The 21,948-nt window shown below is 36.3% G+C and overlaps 1 protein-coding gene across 1 annotated transcript in view; it reads left to right on the top strand.

Moving 5' to 3' along the window:
* Positions 1-21,948, top strand: part of ADAMTS19 (ADAM metallopeptidase with thrombospondin type 1 motif 19) — a 219,024-nt gene that overhangs the window by 111,732 nt on the left and 85,344 nt on the right. Inside the window, exons 9-10 of the mRNA XM_081135323.1 lie at positions 10,849-10,989; positions 12,448-12,598. Coding sequence (XP_080991449.1) covers positions 10,849-10,989; positions 12,448-12,598 — 292 coding nt within the window. The remainder of the gene's footprint in view (positions 1-10,848; positions 10,990-12,447; positions 12,599-21,948) is intronic.

Raw genomic sequence — 21,948 nt, 5'->3', positions numbered from 1 at the left:
ATTTCTTTTTTTTATTAGACATACTGATTATAGAGTCCATATGGAAAAATCAACATAAGAATTTCCTTGTTTAAAAAAAAAGAAAGAAACGGTGGGAGGAGGAGAGTGAATGCTATCAGATATTGCATTTCATAGTAGATAAAGCAGTTTGTGCTTATGCTTGAATATGCAGACAGGTCAATGGAAGAGAGTAAAAGAATTTCATTTATAAGCAGGAAATGCTGTGGAAATGCCATATATACTGAAAGCTGCACCTACAATCAGTGGAAAGAAATGAATTAGTAACAAAAGTAATAGGAATCTGATCCTGTAACTTAAATGTTACATCAGAACACACCAAAATGATTCTATACATTGAGATATTTTATTTTGTTGGCTTTTTTCTTCTTTTTCAGTCTAATAGGGAATGTCTATTATTCTAGATATGAAAATCTATATTTAAGGAAAAGTCACATAAATTTAACAACTCAAAATTAAATAATCAGAAAAAATTAAAACAATCAGAAGATAAACCACAATCAGTGAAAGCATTTGTAGCATATGACAAAGTAATATTTTCTTTAATATAGAAAGAGCTCTTACAAATCAATACACAAATGACCAAAGCTCCGTTTGAAAAATGGCAAAGGATTTAACCACATAGCTCAGAGATGTGTCCATGGCTTACATAAAATAATTTTAGCGTCATTCATAGAATGCCAATTCAGACCGCAAAGCAATTCTACTTATACTATCAGATTACAGGACTCGGTACAGATGGATCCATATTTACTCCCACTGTAAGGACCATTTGCTTCCCTTGGCAAGAAAACTTCCTGCTCTCTCCCCTCATTTTCTCTTACTCTTTAGATCATTTTTCCAGGGAGGTACTCCACGGGCAGGTTAAATCCTTAATATATGCTCCTATAGGTTCTATGGAGTTTCTGTTTCTAATTTTTTCACAGATGCTGGTTTACATTATTTGTATGATTATTTGATGTCTGATCAGATTGTGCTTCCTGAGGACAGAGACCGTACCTTGTTTTGTTTGTGTTGTTTATTGTTGTTGTTATTTAACATTGTATCTCTAACACCTTTCCTATGTGCCCAATAAATAGCTGTGAAGTGATGTTTTGATAACAGTGTAAAGTGAATGAAAAGTGTTGGAATGTGTGGGAAAACATATTCTTACATTTTTGAGTGGAGTATAAAGTGGTGCACTATTTTTGGAGGCCATCTGGCAATATTTATCCAAATTTAAATGGAGGACTGCTTGTGAATACAGTTTGAGCTCATTTTGCCAGCTTGAGTGTAGCACATTTTAAATTATAACTTAATTGATATTTGTGTTTCTTTGTTTACAAGAGTGATTGGATATCTCATCTTTTTCTGACTTGCTAAATTTAGCCCCATTATGTAAAAATATGTAGCCAATAAAAATAATAGTAAGTACTTAAAAATGGTCACTGGTTTTGTTTTATTTTACATTAATGGAACAGTACTTTTTGACCATTTAATATCTGATGGCTCACAACTTTTTCTAATTATAAAAAGTGCCCTTTTAAAATATTTTGTATTCTTGAAATAATTCTATGGACATAAAGTTGTGGACAAACTTGTCTTGAAATCAGTATATGACACAGTTTTGTCACTTGGCTTTAGCACATTTGTAAGAATTTATACTTGTAATAGTGTCAAGAAAATTAAAAAGCTCTAGCAGAGTTCTGTATTTTTACAAGTTAAAAGAAACTGCAGCCCCGCCGGGCGTGGCTTAGCAGTTGAGTATCGGCCTAGGATCCAGGCGATCGGGGTTGGAGTCCCGGTCAGGGCACATGCCCGGGTTGCGGGCTCGATCCCCAGTCGGGGGCGTGCAGGAGGCAGCAGATCAACGACTCTCTCTCTTCATTAGTGCTTCAACTCTCTCTTCCTCTCCCTTCCTCTCTCTGAAATCAATAAAGATATATTTTAAAAAAAGAAAAAGAAAGAAACTGCATTAAACATGCACAATTTATTCATTGAGAATCTCATGACAATTAGATTGTCTACTTTATAGAAATGTTGAGTGGATAATATTATATAAGTTAAGGGAAATCACTTATAAATCGTGTCATTATAAAAACGTGAAGCATTTTCTGATGTGACCAAATGAGGCAATAAATATGCAAAGTTAGCTGCTTGGAGGCAATAAATATTTGGGACACCTGCTAAAGTGTTATGCCAGAGTACCAAGAATATATATGCCTGTGACCAATAAGCCTTTGGAATCAGTGGCATTTGCTTATATACTCTGCTGGATATTGTGCCTGGAGAGAACCAAAGGTAGGGCTAGGTTGTAAGTCTGTGTCTTCAGGCATCTGCATTTCTGTTATTGACATCAGTATTGTTCTCAGTTCTTTAGCTGAGACATCTGAAACATTTTTACTGTCCCCTTAGTTCCCCCCATAACCTGTTGCCACATTCTATTCACTCTTCATCTAAAATAGCTACCTCATCCCTGTCCGTTCTCTCCCGTCATTCCTCCAGGCTTGGACTATTGCAGTATCTGCCTCGCTGGTCTCCTTGCCTTCGTATCTCATCTTTCTAATCTATGTCACACATAGGTCAGATGCAACTTCCTGGATCATGGTCCTGATCTTCACTTTAGAAATCTTTATTGCCCTTTACTACCTAGCGAATGAACTCCAAATTCCATAGCCTTAGATTCGTAACTTTTATAGAGTAGTCCCAGTGTACTCTATTTCATGAATGCAGTCCATAATTTTCAAATTTCATGTCTTTATTAATGCTTTTTCTTATCCCAACTCCCAGCCCTTCTGATTTATACCTTTTTCAATTTTACTCATCCATTAATGACCAAGATAAATGCTGTCCCTCTTGGGAAATTAGAACTGAAAGTCTGGCTGGAAATGCATTTTCTTTTCTAATTTGCACTTTTTATTATAAATATCATTCACCACTTAATTTCTAATATGTACTGATTTATACTGAATCTTTCACACACACACACACACACACACACACACACACACACACACACACACAGAGTACTGGAGAGCAATCTCTCTGAAAATAGGATTCCCGTCTAATACATATTTTCCCCACAGCATGAAGTTGAGTTCACTGTACATTACAGGCACTAAAACATTTCTTTTAAAAAAAATATGTTTTTACTGATTTCAGAGAGAGGACAGAAGAGGGAGAGAGAGTTAGAAATAGCAATGATGCCCAGCCGGGGGTGGCTCAGCGGTTGAGCATCAACCTAGGATCCAGGCGATTGGGGTTCGATTCCCGGTCAGGGCACACGCCCTGGTGGTGGGCTCGATCAATGACTCTCTCATCATTGATGTTTCTATCTCTCTCTCTCCCTCTCCTTTCCTCTCTCTGAAATCAATGGAGATATATTTAAAAAAAGAAAGAAATATCAATGATGAGAAAGTCATTGATCAGCTGCTTCCTGCACGCCCTCTACTGAGGATCGAAGCCCGCAACCCAGGCATGTGTCCTCACTGGGAATCAAAGCGGGACCTCCTGGTTCATTAGGTCGATGCTCAACCACTGAGCCATGCTGGCCGGGCTAAAACATTTCTCGTATGAGTGAATGAGCATTTGTTGTACAAAATACTTATCTGCTAGACAATCATCTTGAGATTCAGAGTAGAAGGCAGTTAAGTTCCAGAAGCAGAGAAGAAGAATTAGTTTTGGTCAAAGAATGCAATTGCCTGGCCCAGTAAAAGAAAATATGACTATACAGATATAACTATGACAAAATATTTTTCCATTTTGGCACATGATATTTTGAATTCCTATGTAAAATAAACTATGTGGAAGTAAAATAGTTAAGTTATATATCAGTTACAATGAGCCTCCTGTGAAGTCTGGTTATTGTCCTATCCAATTATATGAATCCATGCAAGTCCTGAAGTCATGGACTTGGGAGGGCCAAACCCAGCAGTTTTAGCAAAAGGACTGTTTAATCTAAAATTCTGCTAATTTAATAACAAGCCAGCCTGTGTCCCAGGAGGCATTCTGTCAAACATAAATTTGGCTAGTCTCAGATTGCTGGGGGAGTATTTTTAGAAGAGAATAAATTATTTGCCTTTTATTTGCATTGATATGCATCGATATATCTACTAGAAGGAGAAGATATATTCTAAATGGAGAGTAGACAAACAGTAAGAAGTAGATAAGGAATGAAGATAAAGACACTACATCATTATCTAGGACACTTAGGGTGGGAAAATATGAAATATTTTCAGATTGCTGTAAGTAGACAAAAATAAATACACTCTTACCTCTGGAAGTCCGTTGCTCCTAAAAATGTTCAAAATTAATTATTCTGTTGAAAATACCCTTTAACCCACTAAAATTGGTAATGGCTACATGTAAATTTCCTGCTCCCACATTGTACTCTTTAGAATTCCCTATGGCAAAAGTTACAGGTATCTTCCTCTAACACACATGCCTTGGTTAAGGTTAGAAACTACTCGGTGAGCAGATGAGAGAGGGCGTATCAGAGAAAATCAAACTTTGACCTGAATTCTTGTCGTTCCAGCTACTCACTGAATGAACTTCAGGCGAGTCAATCTGCCTGAACTAATTTTCTTCATACCTAAAATTTGGATACATTTTCCTTTCAAGGTTCCTTATTCGATTGGTAATGCTTTAATTGCATGGTGCAGTGGTTAACACATGATACAGAGTGAATGAATAATAATAATTAGTCATTATAATTTTTAGTGGACGCTTTTATGTAAAAAGGAGATCTTCAGCCTCCAGTGGCCGTACATCTCTCAGTTCATTCAAGGAGTGATTTCATATCCTTTCAAATTCTTACTCGAGTGGCAGGAAGCGTGTTATTATGGAGAGTCTGTAGACCACTAACGTAGCTTTTGTATTTCATGCTTTATTTAGACAACGATACCTGTTACGGCAATAAGGAGTTTGTCCAAGTTAATAATGATAATGGGACTTAGCCAGCATAGATGTGGCTGCTCTTCCACGCCAGATTCTCTCCAAATGTAGGTTCAGATGCCATAGTGAGCATTATAAAAGAGGGGGAAAATCACCCAGCTAATGACTAGCCTTAAAGAATCGGTCTTCTGTTTGCATTTCTCTAACATACTGTGGCAAGTGTAAGTTCTAGAGTACGGCAAGCCACCTTGATTGAGCAGAGCATCTAGACTTTTCAGGCTGTGGTTTCTCTAAGTCAGTAAGAAGCCCCATTAGTTTCAACTTTCTATCAAATTTACAGAATATTTAGTTGCATCTATGATTCTATATAAGTTGATGCATCTGCAGACATTTATTTAATACGGTATTAAAAATAAAATTAAAGAAATTAAATCAAGAAATTAAAAAGAAAATAGGACAATTCTTGTTCTCTGAACACAAATTCTAGGTGGTGATAATTTATATATATTACTTAAAATTCACCAGAAGTAGAAGGTAGTTCTGATATATCTTACATGCCATATATTTGAAGGGCACAGAAATTCAGGATTGTGAAAAATATATGTGAGGATTTTTGAAGAGTACTTTATACAGGAATAAGGTGTTAAAATTGAGTTGTATTTGTAAATACGGGTAAGCTGTGGAAAGCATTCTGCTTGGAAAGCACTGTGCAAAAGGGTGGGCTGGAATGAACTGTCCTGTGAAAATTAGATTGAGGTCAGTTTGCAGATCATTTGCAAACAGGAAAAAAGTTCATTGGTTCCCCCTGGCTGGCTGGCTCAGCTGGCTGGAGCATCACCCAGTACACCAAAGGATTGCAGGTTCCCTTCCCGGTGAAGGCACATACCTAGGTTGCACGTCCAGTGGATCCCTGGTCGGGTATGGGTGGTGTGTTTCTCTCTCACATCGATGTTTCTCTCTCCTCCCGCTTCCTCTCTCTAAAAATCAATAAACGTGTCCTTGGGTGAGGATTTTTTTTTTTTTAAAAGCTCATTGTTTCTCTGAATTTTAAGTAAGAAGTATCTAGAAAATGTGTTAAAATGCCATTTCTTTATGCCGTATTTCTAAATATATTCTCTTTCAATAGTTGGACCAGGGCCCAGGAGTCTGCATTTTCACTAACTCAGCATCATGCCCTCCAATCCTGATCGCACAGTTCATGTCTTCAGTAGCATTGCTTGTCGGGGAAAATGAAAAGATTTTGCCTAGGAAACTAGTTTTGTTGTAATGTATTTATAAGCAACTAAAGGAATTAAAGCGATTCAAAGAGTTAGGGGGCAGGAGGTCAGCAGAGCAGACATTACAGCCCAGAAGCGAAGAGGACCGGCGCTGGCCGGGGTGGGCAGGCGCGGCCGTGGGAAGGGGGAGATGGCAGGAGAGCTTTAAGGGATCTAGAACTGACAGGCTCCAGGCGTTTACTAGCTGCAAGGAGCGGAGTGTTCCGACCTGGGGAGATAATGAACTTCTTGAGGGGAGGAACTGGATCTGACTTATTTTCATGACTCCAGCTCAGTGTGGTACCCAGCATATAGTGGGCTCTCAACACGTAATTAAAATATCTCCTGTTTCTTAATGCTAGGCTTTTTTTCCGTGAGCATACAGCAGTGGAGTTAACCAAATCAGATATAGCCACCGAATTGTATGAAATTAAATGTGATTTTTGTGGAAATACAATCCACTTCCAGTTAGATATTGTTATACTTTGTTCCTTCATAAATTTATTTTCCCATATAATATGTGGCTTTTAGTGGGAAGTAATATATCATGATAAAATGTTTAGTGTGGTCAAAACAAAAAAAAATATAACTTACTCTTTTAAAATATGACTGTTAACGAATCTGATTTTTTAAAAAATTATCCAAAAAGTGTGAGTGAATTCATAAATGTTCTCTTCTGTAACTCTTTAAACATCAAAAGGGACCATCTTCAAAATCCGAATGCTTCTCCAGCTTTCCGCAGGATATCACAAAACTTCCTGGCAGGGACTTTTAAACAAGTTGAGAAGTTTTATAAGATAAAAATATTTTTTCAGTTGACTTGACAACCATGTACAATGTTAGCAGAGAGTTTATTTGCCCAAGGCTCTTTGTCAAAATGAATTTAAACCGAGATTATTAAAATGTAGCCCAGTTGCACAGTGTGAGGAGAGGTGTTGCTAATGTCTTACTTCGACATTGTTGCTTTGCATACAATGCACGCAACTTGGTAATGGGACTATGTGTACATTTCTGCTCACAGAGAGGAGACATTTATAATGATTCAGAAAAAAATAAATCATTTACATTAATCATGAGTTTTGACCCAGAAAGAGAAGCACTATAGTTTGGTGGTTTAGAAGTCTCTCAACTTCACCATCGGACTGCCTGGGGCTGAGTCTCAGCTCCACCATTGACCTCAGTGCCTTCCTCATCTGTAGATAGAAGTCATGAAAATAGAAACATGTGAGCATGTTGTGAGGAGTAAATGTTATCATCATTGTAAATGATTAATATAGTGACTGTAACAGATAGAGGCTCACAATTAATTGCTTTATTTCAAATCCATAGAATCAAGACTAAGCAATGGCTCCTGATGGTAATTCCAGATGTGTGGTAAAAAGCCCTGTCCCAATTTAATGATAATCTTTTCTGTTACCAGTTAAGTAGCTTTAGGAAAATTTAACTAATGGTAAACAATGCTTGAATCACCAGATCTCCCCGTGGCTGTAGCTCATGTCTTACGTGAGAATCAGGATCCCAAAAGGAAAGTGCTCATCTGGATGAGAAGCTGTAATCTTCCCAATTTAGAAAGTCACATTACACTACTTCAGGAAAATGTCCAAATTGCTAAATCTTGGAAGCAGCTCCTCTTCTCTCAAATGGACACATTATTTAAGAAGTTTTATTATTTCTGAAAAAGACCAATTGCCTTTCAAAAATAATAGTATTTGTGTATGGTTCGGAAGGCTGCACCCCACAGATGGAAGAGCTGAGCGTGCGCCATGTGGCAAGTGCCTGTTGTTATAAGAGGGCCACCCAGCAGCGGTGCCACAGCCAACTCTCCGGTGGAGGTGACAGTGATGCTGGCAGGGGCTGTGTCAGAGCCGCACAGTTAGAAATTCAGTGAGCTCTCTTCATCCACCCGTGAGATTGTGCCATATTTACAATTTCTTATTTTAATTTAACATCCGCACAAAGTAAATTCTTGCCATTATCATGTCCTTGGTTTCCCTGAAGTCCACAACTTTCACCAAAGTCAGCAAATACAGCAGATTACCTTTAATGCTGCTTATCACTTTGAATTTTTTGACAAATTAGAACAGTAAGATACAATTTCTCTGGTTTACTTCCCCAATAGAAAGAACAGTTATGATTTCCTGCTACAAGCCAGCACTGTGCTAGGCATTTCGCATCATTCCCGTGCAAACTCACAGCCCGCAGGGAAGGTATTTTAAACAAATGAGGAAACAGAGGCACGTTATTTCTTTATTATGATTTAACTTGCCTCTGTTCGCATGGATAAGCAGATACAGAATTCAAATCTCTTTCTAACTCCAGAGTTTTCCACTCTACCCCTAGTAACTGAACTGGCTCCTACCTACTGGGCATATCATCTCTTATATTTCCTCTTTATTTTCAAAGTATGAAAAACACATCTTATACTTTCTATTAATCATTCTATAAAGTGTTGATACAGGCCCTATTTAAAGTCATTAATTAGAGTAGGAGAGATACATGTGATTCACCATATAGCTAAATTTTTCTAACACTAAAAGCGTAAAATGATACTCAAAAGTAGTTTTAGTTTTATTTAGACCGTGATTTTCACAGTCTCCAAAGTTAGCAAACATAATGAACTTGTTAATTCATTACTTTTATTCATTAATTAAGTCCATCTATATAATTTTCTTATTTCAAAAATATTAAATGTAATAATTTTGATTTATAATTTTAATTTATTGGTAGTCTTGAGACAGTTTTTTTTATTTGAGAAAATGTAGTCTACTTGTGGTTTTTCTTATCAACTTCTATAATTCTTTCATTAGTGTTTTAAAAATACAATATAGATATTCTTGTTACTCACAATTTTTCGTTACAAAAGACTATTTTATTTATTATTACACAGTGAGAAAAGGAAACACTCGACTCTCCTGTCGTCATCTCAAACTCAGCATGTACAAAACCAAACTTCCCTCTTTCTGCTTCTTTGTTATTAACTCTCACTCACAAACAGTTATTTTAATGGCCTCATTATGAGCATTCATAGGAGGTTATATGAATTTTTTTCTGAAATAGAAGTGATTCTACCCGAGGACTTGGGTCAGCATTTAAGCATCGTTTATGGAGTATGACTCCAATACACCAGGATCTTAAAGGGATGAGTAAGTCCCTGTCCTCAAGAAATTGCAGAGAAAACAAAAAGTAAAAACATATAATACATTGTAGAAAACACTATAACAATGTTGTTCACAGGATCCTCTGGTGGGAAAAAGAGATAGGACACACAGGTGAGGGGGGAGTTAATAAACCTCTTGAGGGTAATCTACATGAATGTTGAAGGTTATGTAGCATTTCTCTTGGCAAAGACGTTGAAGGAAAGGCACATCAGACAGGGCAGAGGAGGGAATGGAATTCATAGACGGCAAATGTGCTGTGGTTGGTCACATGGCTCTAGAGCAGTCACCTCAGCTCAAACATCCCCACTTTTCACTTTCATAATGTGTGGTTTGGGGAAAGTTACTTCTCATCAAAGTGTGGGTGGTATAATGGTTCCTACACCACAGAATTGTTTAACTCAAACTTATAAATTCCTTTGTATGATATATGACACATAGGAAATCCTAAGTAACTATCAATTGCAAGAGAATAAGAAATAACGTTATGTCTGGGAAACTAGAAACAATTTGGTAGTGCTAAAAAGAAAATGCAATCAACGTCTTGGAAGAAGATTTCCAGTGCTAAGGAGCTGGAAATCGTCATGTAGTCAATGGGAAGGCAGGCGAACGGCAGCCGGTGGTGTTTTCAGCAGTCCCCCCAGGGAGACTGCTGGTGAAGATTAGACAGAGCCCAGCCAGAGGGCCACAGGAGCTGTCGAGACGAAATATTTATCATTCTCTTTAATAGTAACAAAAGGAGTTGAAAAGAGGTAACGGCGAGGGAAATATTTATAAAGTAGAATTGGCAGGGCTTGCTCCTAACACTTAGTAAATAAAATAGTGTGGGTGATAATCTGGGCAAGGGAAGAATAAATGATGACCTGAAGATTGTTGATTTGGCAGCATGGATGCCTAGAGAAGGCACAGAGAGGAGAGCTAGAGAATACAGGAGTGAACAGCTTTGCGAGAGAAAATAATGAAGGCAGTTTTTAGACATACTCAATTTAACATCTTTTAAGTACATTTTAAATCAGAATTTTAGAATGGAATTCCAACTTAACAGAACAGATTCAGGATTCAAGGCCATGAATGTGAAGGTTTCCCAGAGATAGTTTGTGTTATCTGATGAGTAGATGAGACCGTCCAATGAAGCACCTGGGGGAAATAATAGTTTAATGTGGTTTCAGATTTGATATAACATATGAATAAAGAATCTCCAGCCAAGAGCAAGAATCTTGCGGTCAAAGAGAAATTGACTATTTCTTTGCGTTTCATACAAACTACTATGTGAAAAATATATCTATAGATCATTTTAATATAGGTGAACTAAGCTTATTATTTACTAGGTTTATTGAGAAAATGATTTTTACTACATAAAAATATTTACCTTTAATCCAGATAGCAAAATTTGAAAAAATAAATCAATCTGAAATCTAATTTTATTTTGACCTTTAAAACTAACTTCTCTCCCATTATTTAAAGTATTTAGCTGTTATTTAATTGCAGTTATAAAAAGCTAAAAAATACTTATGTAATTTAAAAATTTTAATTATATTTTTAATCAGCATGGGCATTAATCATGACAATGACCACCCATCATGTGCTGACGGTCTTCATATCATGTCTGGTGAATGGATTAAAGGACAAAACCTTGGTGATGTTTCATGGTCCCGATGTAGCAAGGAAGACTTGGAAAGATTCCTAAGGTACTGAGGTCACTTACTGGTGTCGTGTTGTGAATGTTTATGTGTGCCTGCTTCCTCTGCCGGCCAGGGAAGGTGGTGTGGCAGAGCAGGGCACCCAGATTGGGAATCAAGGCACTTGGCTCCAATTCTGGCTCTTCATGGACTCATAGTGTGGATTGGTTCATATTATTTAGCCCATCTGCTTCTTAGTTTCCACATTTTCAAATTAAAAACTGGGCAAGATGATTTGTAAGGCTGAAAAATTATAAGGATTTTAAAAACCTATCACAGTATTTAATTGCCTCTTCAGAATTTCTCAGCGGGGACATTTTCATTGCTCATCACACAGCACATCTCTTGTCATCACAAAGAACCACTTTAACTGAAGCTGCACCTTTTCATTGCGATGCTTCTACATTCTCTTTTCTCATTGCTACATAGTTTCTCATCATTACAAATAGTCCTCGATTCTCCTTTCTGCCTTCAACAGCAGTAACACTTAGCTTCTGCCTGCTTGGGAAAATAAATGAAAATTATTACTATTGTTTTAATTTTTATTTTAAAGCCCTGTTCTTTAGTTATTCCTTTGGCCATAGAAGGAGCAGGTGAAACAGTGGAAGCCGTGAGTAAGACAGAGTTGCTTAAAGTACCCAAAAGCCTAAGTAAGAAATACAGAAACACCTCGCTAGCTAATTTCACTGCACAGATAAATTTTATTCCATTTCCATACTACTTAAATTGGAAAGCCCATTTTTTTTCTGCTAAATGGATATTAAAAATCTACTAAAATAAAACATTTATTACACTGACATAACTCTGCTCTGAAACATGTACGATATATCCTGTGCACGCTCTTTGTCGTGATCATGTAGCCAGCAGCGCTCAGAGTATGTCGTGAACACACCGGCTCACTGGCACAGCGGCCCTCAGGCGTTTCTGAGGGACATGTGTGATTTTGTTGGTCTGCCTTCACGTGAATCAAAACTATGATAAAATTAAATGTCACCTCATAAATGGAAGTCCTGTTACAATGTCAAGTACAAACATATTTGTACCATGAATACTCCCTGGAGAATGTTTTCCATAGATTCTTTAAATCTCTGAATGTAGTTGATTTTTTACCTTCACGCATTCTTTTTGGGCAAGATGATTTCTGAGTTTGTGCTTCTTCATCTAACAGATGTGTAAAATAGTAAGCCACCTCACGGTGTTATGTAGGTTAGCTGAGTTAGTCCATATGAAAGACCTTTATAACTCAAACAATGCTGTTTCCTTGAACATAATTATTAGAATTATCTTAGGTAATTATAAATAAATGATTCTCGTATATGGAATAATTTCTATAAACATTAAATAGAAATACTTATAAATAAAAGTAAGAACCTATTTTTCATCTTATGAAATATTTCCTGTTGCATGCTAATGATAACAACTTTTTACATTAAATTCAAAATTTTACACATATCTGCATATTGCCAGGTCAAAGGCCAGTAACTGCTTGCTACAGACAAATCCCCAGAGTGTCAATTCCGTGATGGTCCCCTCCAAGTTGCCAGGGATGACATACACCGCTGATGAGCAATGTCAGATTCTCTTTGGGCCACTGGCTTCCTTTTGTCAAGAGATGCAGGTAAGGGTCGTGTCCAGGTGGGATTTGTAAAGTGTACGCTCACATTCATTGTTTAGAAGTATTGATTAGAGGAGGGAAGATGACTTTATGTTGGAGTTTGTGGCTCAAAATCACCCCACTCTTGGAAAGCGGAATTTTCTAAGAAAAGTTTCCTGCGCCCTCTCCCCTCCCTGCACTTTGGAGGTGATGGAAATGGGTGTGGGCATTTAATTAATAAGGAATGACCCAAGAATTTCCACTTTGAAATGGCACTTAAGTCAGGGAGATGTTTGCATTATGCCATTGCAATGCTTTTATTTTAAATCTCTTACTTTCTTACATGGTAGGTAACTGGGTAAAAATGTAATAAAACAATATATGAATATGTAATTATGGGGAACGAGTTGTCTTTTAACCCTGAAAATAAAATGTTAAAAGTACGCTCTATAGGGATAAAAATTAGAGAGTACAGTTTTAAATAGTTCAACCAGAGGAAAAGAGTAAATACGTGATGGTAAACTGAGCAGTGTCTGTCTGTGTGTATTCGAACAGTTAGCAATTACCCAGAGAGGCCCACTGACCAGTCTGGAAATCTGACGGCTGGGCGATTGTGCAAAATACCCTTCTTAGGTGTGTGAGAACTTTAGCCCTGTTTGCCCTTCCTTCTTTCTCTCTCTCTTCCTTCTGCCAGTCCCAGAGCTGCCTGTCTCTTCCCAGTACATGCTTGCGTGTACACACACACACACACACACACACGCACACACACGCTCTCTATTTCAGGAATAAACTGACAGTCACACTTAGAGCGACTTGGTAACTGTGTCTCTCTCTAAGCGTCTACGATTGCTTCAAAGGAGGTGGCCTTGCTGAAGATAATGCCCTTTTGGATTACCGTTGGCATAATTCAAACCCATGACAAGGAAGAGAGTTTATGACATCATGACATTTTCTGCCCTGTGGTTCTTACGAAGGAGTTGCTCACTGGTTTGTTTTTCCCACGTACTGATTCCCCACGCTAGCGGGTGAGCTCCGCCAGGGCTCAGTTCCCTTCGGCATCTAGCCCACTGGCTGGCCCGGGACAGGCGCTTGGTGAATATTTGATTTAGGATTAAAATAAGTGGACGTATAAAGGAGTTGGAGCTGCATGAAATGTGACGTGTGAAAGGATGTATAGAATATAATACTCATCTGGCAATAGTGGGGCTCCAAAGATACTGGTACAGGTGAGCGCCTGTGACCCGACACCCACGGGCTCACATGCAGCGGGGCCGTGGGCCAGCGAGCAGTAGCCCATTGAGGCTGTGCGCTCTGTGCCCCATTCTGCTCCGTTCTCGTCTCCCCATCTTCTTGTTCCCTCTGCTCTCACCTCTGGGCCCTTAGATGATCAAAAATTGGATACAATTTTCTTTCTTAAATCTTCATTGTAAAATAAATGTTTGAGGTACACAGGATTGGTTTTGTGGGTAGATACTTCCACATGCTGAAGTTATTTTTTTTACAGTCAATATGATTATCTTTTTTTTTTAAAACAACAACAACTGTGTATGGTTACCATTGTATTGTGCAGTAGATGGTTTCAGTTCATAAGGTATAGGGAATTGATAGAGCTGATAAATGGAAAATTTTCATGTTTTATAAAGAATCCCAAGTGTTAGAAAAACTCAGTAAATCAACAACAACAGACATACTTTTGGTAAATTTTAGATTATTTTTCATAAACATTTTAAAAGGCTTTTGGAAATTATTTTTAATGACCTATCATACAGCAGTTAGTTAAACTTGACTAGTATACCACTCTACAATATTTTGAACTCTAAAATATATGCCATAGTATATAAATCACTTATATTTATGGTCTATTTTGATTCTTATAACAATTATAGCCCATAGTTATTATTCAGTTCTATTTTACAGATCAACAGTTTGAGGCCTGTAGAAGTTAAATAACACAATTAAGTTCTTTCACCTGTTAAGAGGGAGTGTTAGATGCAAGTCCAAACAACAGAGTACATTGTAAGCACTGTGCTCTACTACCTCTTATGGCACTTGAACTCCTTTACATATTGTCCTTTGTACAGGAAGCCCTTAAATCATATCTTGTGTTTAAACAGAATTCATTTTATCAGCTATAGCATCTACATTGTCAGGATTAAGTAATACCTTAATTGATTTATTTTTCTAGGCTTTTTGCTCTATTTACATGGTCATTTCTCACTGACGCTTGCACTCATTTGTCCCCCCCACCTCTGAAAGTACAACTTATTAGGGAATTTTAAACCTATGTTCCTCCATATCCTAGGATGTGCCTTGTTTTAAACGAAGCATTTTGCAAATAAAATTAAGTTTTAGGTTTAAGTTTCCAGAAATGTTTTCCTTTTTTTCTCCCTCAAATTATATGTGCTTGAAAATTTTATTTATAAAATCAGTTTTTTTCCTAGTTCTAATCTGTGTGTAATCTTTATCAAGGACAATTTAAAAAATGATGCCAGGAAGGATTAGGCTGCTGTGGGCAGCCAAGGAAAAGCCATACCTCTCAGTCTGGCTGGAGAGGCACGAGGCCAGGGCTCTAACAGTGGTTCTGCCTCGTATAAGGCGTTAACCTTAGTCAAAACTCCTTTTCCTTCCAAGCCACACTCTGTAGAATGAGAAGTGGGTCTACATTATGTTTTATTTACTTATTTTCATTTTTGTTATTGATGCTGTTACAGATAATTTTAGAGCCTCTTAGAACTAAGAGGTTGGACTTCTGTGATTCCAAAATCTTACTCTGTGCTACCCTTGAAAATCGTCATTTAGATCCCAAATTAGTGCAGCGTGCAAAATGTAGGAACTAGGTAGATAGAGCCATTGAAGAGATTATTTACAAAATCAGTCTCTAATTTGGCAAATATTTATCCAACTACTTTCCAGACACTGCTCTGTGCACTTATAACACAGCAGGAAACAAAGCCCCCACCTTCATGGAGCATATATTTTAGTTGGGGAAACGGACAGTAAGCAAATATATATAATATGTCAGTTGGGGATAAGTGTTTTGGAGAAGTATAAATTCAGGTAAAAAGGATAGGCAATATCCAATAACCTAGATGGGAAGGTAGGAATGGTGCTATTTTATATAGGGTAATCTGGGAAGGCTTCCTGTAAAGGGTGACATTTGTTTAGAGATTTGAAGGGATGTGATAGCAAACCATGCATTTATCTTAGAAGAACTATAGCAAGAGGAAATAGAAAGCAAAATACCCTGGAGTGGAGTTTTGGCCATGTTTTAAGATTAAGATGCTTATTAGACATCCAAGTAGAGATATAAGTAGGTACAGGATAGACAGTGTCAGGAGGTATAACTTAAAAACAGGGGGAATAGTTATTAGTTCTGCTTGTTAAGCCACATACATATACCTTCAAGTGAATACACATGGAATTGTCACATCTACCAATCTGCCATCTAGACTTTATACAAGACAAACCTCCTAGAAGGCAAGTCCATAACATCAAAGGAGTTTCAATCATTTTTATCTCTGTACCTCTAGCACCAGAGAGAGTGCTCGATAAATATTTGTAAAATGAATAAGTGAAACAGTTGAGTGATGGAATAGGGGTTGTAAATTAGCTACAGCCGTACCTCATTTTGCTGTGCTTCACTTTGTCTCACTTTGCAAGTTTGTGGCAATCCTGTGTAGAACAAGCCTATCAGCACCATTTTCCCCATAGGCTCAGAAGATGGTTAGCATATTTTAGTACTAAAGCATTTGCTTTATTGCAGTGGTCTGGAACTGAACCCACAATCTTTTCCAGATATGCCTGTATATGACATGTCAAGATAATAAGAAAATAACCTGAAATACTAATTTAACCAAATTAATTAATTCAGTAATTATGATTCAATAAAATATTAATTTATGACTCCATAAAAACCAACTTATAAGGGCAGACCACTTATGTTTTTCACAGCTTATACTTAAGTTAATCAGGTATCCTTATGACCATTCCATTTCCATTCAAGTATAAATAATTACTAAGTTGCATGGAACATGGGTTCATAGCAACCTTTCAACATGTGTGTTTCTGGTAGAATGTTAGAGACTTTGGCAGTTGGTCTATAGTATTTGAATTAGATATTGCTCTTTCATACTTGTAAACATTTATACACAAGCACTAGAGACTCCAACATTACATACATGCTGATCTAATTAATGATAAATTTACCCAAAGAAATAGCTGTAAAGATGCTTGTGAAACATCTTGACCCCCAGCAATAATAGCTCACTCTTCTGCATCAATATGCCAACTTCTTGGATATACTTGTTGCTGAGTCCTGGTGCCTCTAGGCCATCTGGCATCTTGTGGCTGAGCCTGCTCCAATTGCATCAAGTCATTGCAATAGCTGCCTGTAATAGCCTAGCTGAGAACACAGAGGTATGGCTGTTTCCCTAGAACCAGTAAGAAGTGGCCACACAAAAGTTGCATTTTCTGAGTAATAAGGAAGTGTGCTAAAAAATTGAAGACCTCCAGGAAACTTAAGGCTCTGCCTTTGCTTTTGGACAGACACATTGTGAGTTGTATACATAGTATATTGTATAGAAAACTTTCTAGTGTAATTGAGTCATATGGTGACTTTAAAAAGTTATACAGAAAGTTCCAGTTTTACATTTCTTTTATACCAACTTGATACATCAAAATATGTAGGTCTTCTAAAACCTCTTATTTGATCCATTGAGCAGGCTGGCAGTGAATTAAGGTATCTTACGAAGAATTCTAGAAACTGAGTCACTGTGATTTGTGTAACTCCAGGGGCAACAGGAATTTGGACTTAAAAAGGCTTAACATGAAATTGCCCTTGATGGCTAGTTGTTTGGGCAACTCAGACAGCATCATTGATAAATCGTGTTGTCAAGATTGAAGTTATAAATTTATAAAGTCCTTCCTTCCTATAAGACCCATAAAGTTATGGTGGGTTAAAACGACCAGGAATTGATTCTGCCTGTTTGGCCATGTAATCAAAGCTTCATCTTATCCTGTGAGTACATGAGTTTGTTGGCAGCTTATTTAACTGGATAATCTAGCCCTTTAATTTCTTTCCACACAACTAATTTTTTCCATTACTTCTTATTGACATGGGTTTTTATATTTTTAAGTCTCTTTGTTAGTTGCCTATTTTCATTTTTGCCCATTTTTCAGTTTTCTGTTTTTCTTGCTGATTTGCAGTTATTTCTATATTCTAGGTGAGAATTCGTTATTATAAACAGTGTGTCATTGTGTGTTAACTTTGTATAGTGTTAAATCCATCAAATTTTCTCATGGATTATGCTGTTGTTGTTGTTTTTGTTTTCCATATTATACAAATTCTTCCCTACTCTGCAAGTAAATTTCATGTGGTTCATTCATTTTCCTCCAGCTTAAGTATTTCTTTAGCACTAGAGATATTTTGGGTTTTTAAAAGGTAACTTTTTATTATCTATATCTACTTTTGTTGCGCTGCAATAAGATGAAGTCGCCCATGTGATGCCAGTCCTTTAAAATCTACTGAAGTTTCCTGTTTAATTTATGATAAGCTTTAGTAATTGTTCTCTGTGTACTTGAAAGAATGTGAGTGTTCTTTAAAGTTCGTTATTTGTCACTAGATCTTAGATGAAGCATATTAATATTATTATTCAAAACATCTATTTGTTTGCTTATTTTGGTTTGATTGATCTATCAGTAACTGACAAGCCTATGTTAAAATGCCCACCTCTAACTATTGACTTTTTTATTTCTCCCTGTAATTCTGTCTGTTTTATCTTATATATGTTGAGTTATATTACAAGGTGCATACACATTTAAGGTTTTTTCATCTGCTCGATCTGTTTTTTCTTTTCCATTTTTTTTATGATTTGTGCCTTAAGACATTTTGTCTGGCATAAGAAACACCATCCTGGCTAATATTTTCCATACTTTATCTTCAGTCTTTCCAGATATAAATATGGATATTGATGTAGATAAATAGGTATGTCTACTAGAGAAAAGCTAATTTTATATTTTTATGTTTTTTATATTTTTTCTGTTTAAACTAAGTTACAGTTCTTTCTATTTTCATCACCTAGTTTAATGTTTTTACATTTATGGAAATTAGTGTTTTTTAGGATTTTTATTGTCAACTTATTTTATGTTTGTGTTTCATTTTCATGCTCTACCTTTTCCTTTTCTCCTTTCTATTTTCAATTGGAGAAACCAGATTTCCTCTGCATTCAAAAGTCATACATTCTTTATATGTTTTTATGTATATCAGTAATTGGTTCTTTCTTCTTGCTAAGTAGTATTCCACTGGTAGATCAACTATTTTGTTTATCAGTTCACCTCTTCATAGACATCTGGGATGTCAGTTATTATGAGTAAGGCTACTCTGAACATTTGTGCATGAATATTTGTGTAGAAATGTTTTTATTCTGCCATATTTATATATTAACACATTATATATTAACTGATTAATTTCTTATAAACTGGCCTATAACTAGCTTTTTTATAAAGTTTTACTGGACTACAGTCACCCCTATTTGTCCACTTGTCCTCTTTGGCTGCCTTCAAGCTACAATGACAGTGTCAAATAGTTGTAATAGAGTTCATATGGCCCACAAGCCTAAAATACATACTATTTGGCACGTTACAGAAAAATTTGCTGATCCCTGTTGCAGATGCTCTGGATTCTGTTTTATTCTTCCAAAGAGTGTTTTGTTTTCAGAGGCAATTAAGTTTGTTAGATTCAAACTGGAAACTTTGTCTCACCTACAGTGTACAGCTGCTCATATCTTGGTTGAGTTCACCCTTCCCTTATTTCAGCTATTTGGAGCATGTCTCATGTCTGTATGGGTTGGGTGTCAACTAAAGATTTAGGCTTCTCTAACTCTTTCCCTTTGGGGATTATCCCTTTAGTTTCGGGAGCTTTGACCACCCCAGTTTCTCTCTTTACTGTTGCTTTAGCCACTCAGTGTCATGCCATGACCACAAGCCACTATTAGGTCAAAGCTGCAAAAATGGTGAACTCAGCTTGTGCCAATCTTCAACTCCCTGAAAAATTGACCTGTCTTTTTCACTCTCCAGAACCACCAGGAAGTTGCTTTTTGTATCCTGTCCTTGGTTTATGGTTACTTACAGAAGGGTTTGTCTTCTAGGAACTTACTCCCCCATTCCAGAGGGAGAACCCTTTTATCTCTCTCTCTCTTTCATACTAAGGAATTATGGATCATTTTTCTTTCAAATATTTTAAATAGCTTCTTCCCACTTTTCATTCTTTGGGGCTTCATCACCTAGGTAGTGACAGTTCTCTTTTCTCTAAATTTTCTCTTACTCCTTGACTTTTTTATTTATTGATTGGTTTGAGGGAGAGAGAGAGAGAGAGAGAGAGAGAGAGAGAGAGAGATGTGTTGTTTCACTTACTGATGTATTCATTGGGTGATTCTTGTATGGGATTCTGGCCAGGGATCAAACTCGCAACCTGGGCCTATCGGGATGATGCTCTAGCCAACTGAGCTACCTGGCCAGGGCCACTCCTTGACTTTTTTTTTTTTTTAACTTTCTAGTATGTTCTATTGAGGAGTCCCTTGCAACTTGCTACTTTATTTGCTTGCTAGGCATAGTCTACATTTTTCTTCCCACGCCTATTAACGTCTCCCACTAGCAATCTTGAAGTACGTGGAGTTGGGAGGTAAAAAGAAAGACAAACTTATTTAACTGTTAGCAGCCAAATCTCCTTTGTTAAGGGATACAGTTTTGAGATGTAAGTGAGCTAGATTTCTAGTATTTCTCCTACTAAAGAAGGTTTATAATGGCTAAAGTCCAATTATTGTTGCTTTATGTAGTCAATGTTTATTTAGAATTATCCTCATTTTTATCAGTCTCTTTGTTCACTATTGCATTTTAGTCCTTTCCTATGAGATCATATTTCTTCTTGAAGTACATCATTTTGAAATTCCTTTTGGGCAGATCTGTTGGTGGTAAACACTCAGTTTTTGTTTCCTTGAGAGTCTTTTTTTAACCTTTAGTCTTGAATAAAATTTTAGCTAAGTTGAGGATTCTATAATGAGTTTTCCCCCCCTCTTGCCATTTTGAATATATTATGTGTTCACTTCCTTATGTTAGTGCCAAGATGCCATTTTTGTCATTTTCCTAATCTTAAAAGAAAACTTTCAACATTTCACTGTGGTTTTTTTTAATGATGTTTGCTGTAGATTTTCATAAATGTCCATTAATCATGAAGACATTTTCTTCAATGGCTTGTTTGCTGAGAATTTTCTTTTTTAATGAATGTTCTAATGGATGTTGAATTGCATCTCATGCTTTGTACCCATAGATATAAAAATTACAGATTTTAAAGTTACTTATGTGCTTGATTACATTAATCAAATATCTAATATTGCAGGAACTTCTATTCCAAGGAAAAAACCAACTTGGCCATGGTACATGACCTTTTTAAAGCATTTGCTGGATTCAGTATGTTAAAACTTGTTTAATGTATTTAAATTTAAGTTAGTAATGAGGTAGATCACTATTTTTACTTTCTTTTAAAATCCTTTCTGCTTTCGGTATATAAAGTGTGTTTAGAACTGTCCCTCTTTTTCTTTTCTATATAAATTGAGAATTTATAAATCTCTTGAGCGATGGTTAGTTTTTGGACCAGATGTGTTCTTTGAGAGACAATTTTTAAGAATAAATTTTAACTATAGCATGGTTACAAAACAGTTCAGCTTTTCTATTGCTTCTTGGGACCAGTTTAGTAAGTTTTTAAAAAACATTTTTCTATTTTATGTAAGTTGTCAAGTTTATTGTCATAAAGTTCATAATCATCCTATTTCTGTTCAAACTTTATAGTATCTGTAGTTATGACTTCAATTTTTATTCCTAATAGTGTCTATTTTGCCTCCTCTTTTTTCTTGCTAATTTTCAATTTTATTAGTATTTACAAAGGACTAGATTTCAGCATTTTATTATTTATTTTGAGTCTTCTCTTTCTATTTTTTAAGTACCTCTTTCGCTTTCTTCCTCTCTTCCATTCTTAATGATACTAAGGTGTTCTGTGATGGAAAAGACTGTTTTTGAAAATATTATTCTATACTGAATTACATTTTCAATCAAATGTTTAAGTTATTGAAATTGTATTTTGGAACATAATATGTGGAAGAACGAAGACTTACATATTCAAGATTTAATTGTTTCTTTCATGTATATGCGCTTAAGTTTTTTATTTTAACATAGCTGTCAGAACATCTTAATGGAACTATTTGTCTTTCTATAAAGAAAGACATGGGTACAGGTTATCTTTGAAGATAAATTTTATGATGGTTACACATGAGCAATTAATCTTCCATTTAAATATTTGATTTAAAACAAACATGTAGTATTTT

This window comes from Miniopterus schreibersii, assembly GCF_964146895.1.
Source record: "Miniopterus schreibersii genome assembly, chromosome: 4".
Classification (NCBI taxonomy): domain Eukaryota; kingdom Metazoa; phylum Chordata; class Mammalia; order Chiroptera; family Miniopteridae; genus Miniopterus; species Miniopterus schreibersii.
The sequence above is the reverse complement of the archived record's forward strand: the minus strand, read 5'-3'. Positions and strand labels throughout refer to the sequence as shown.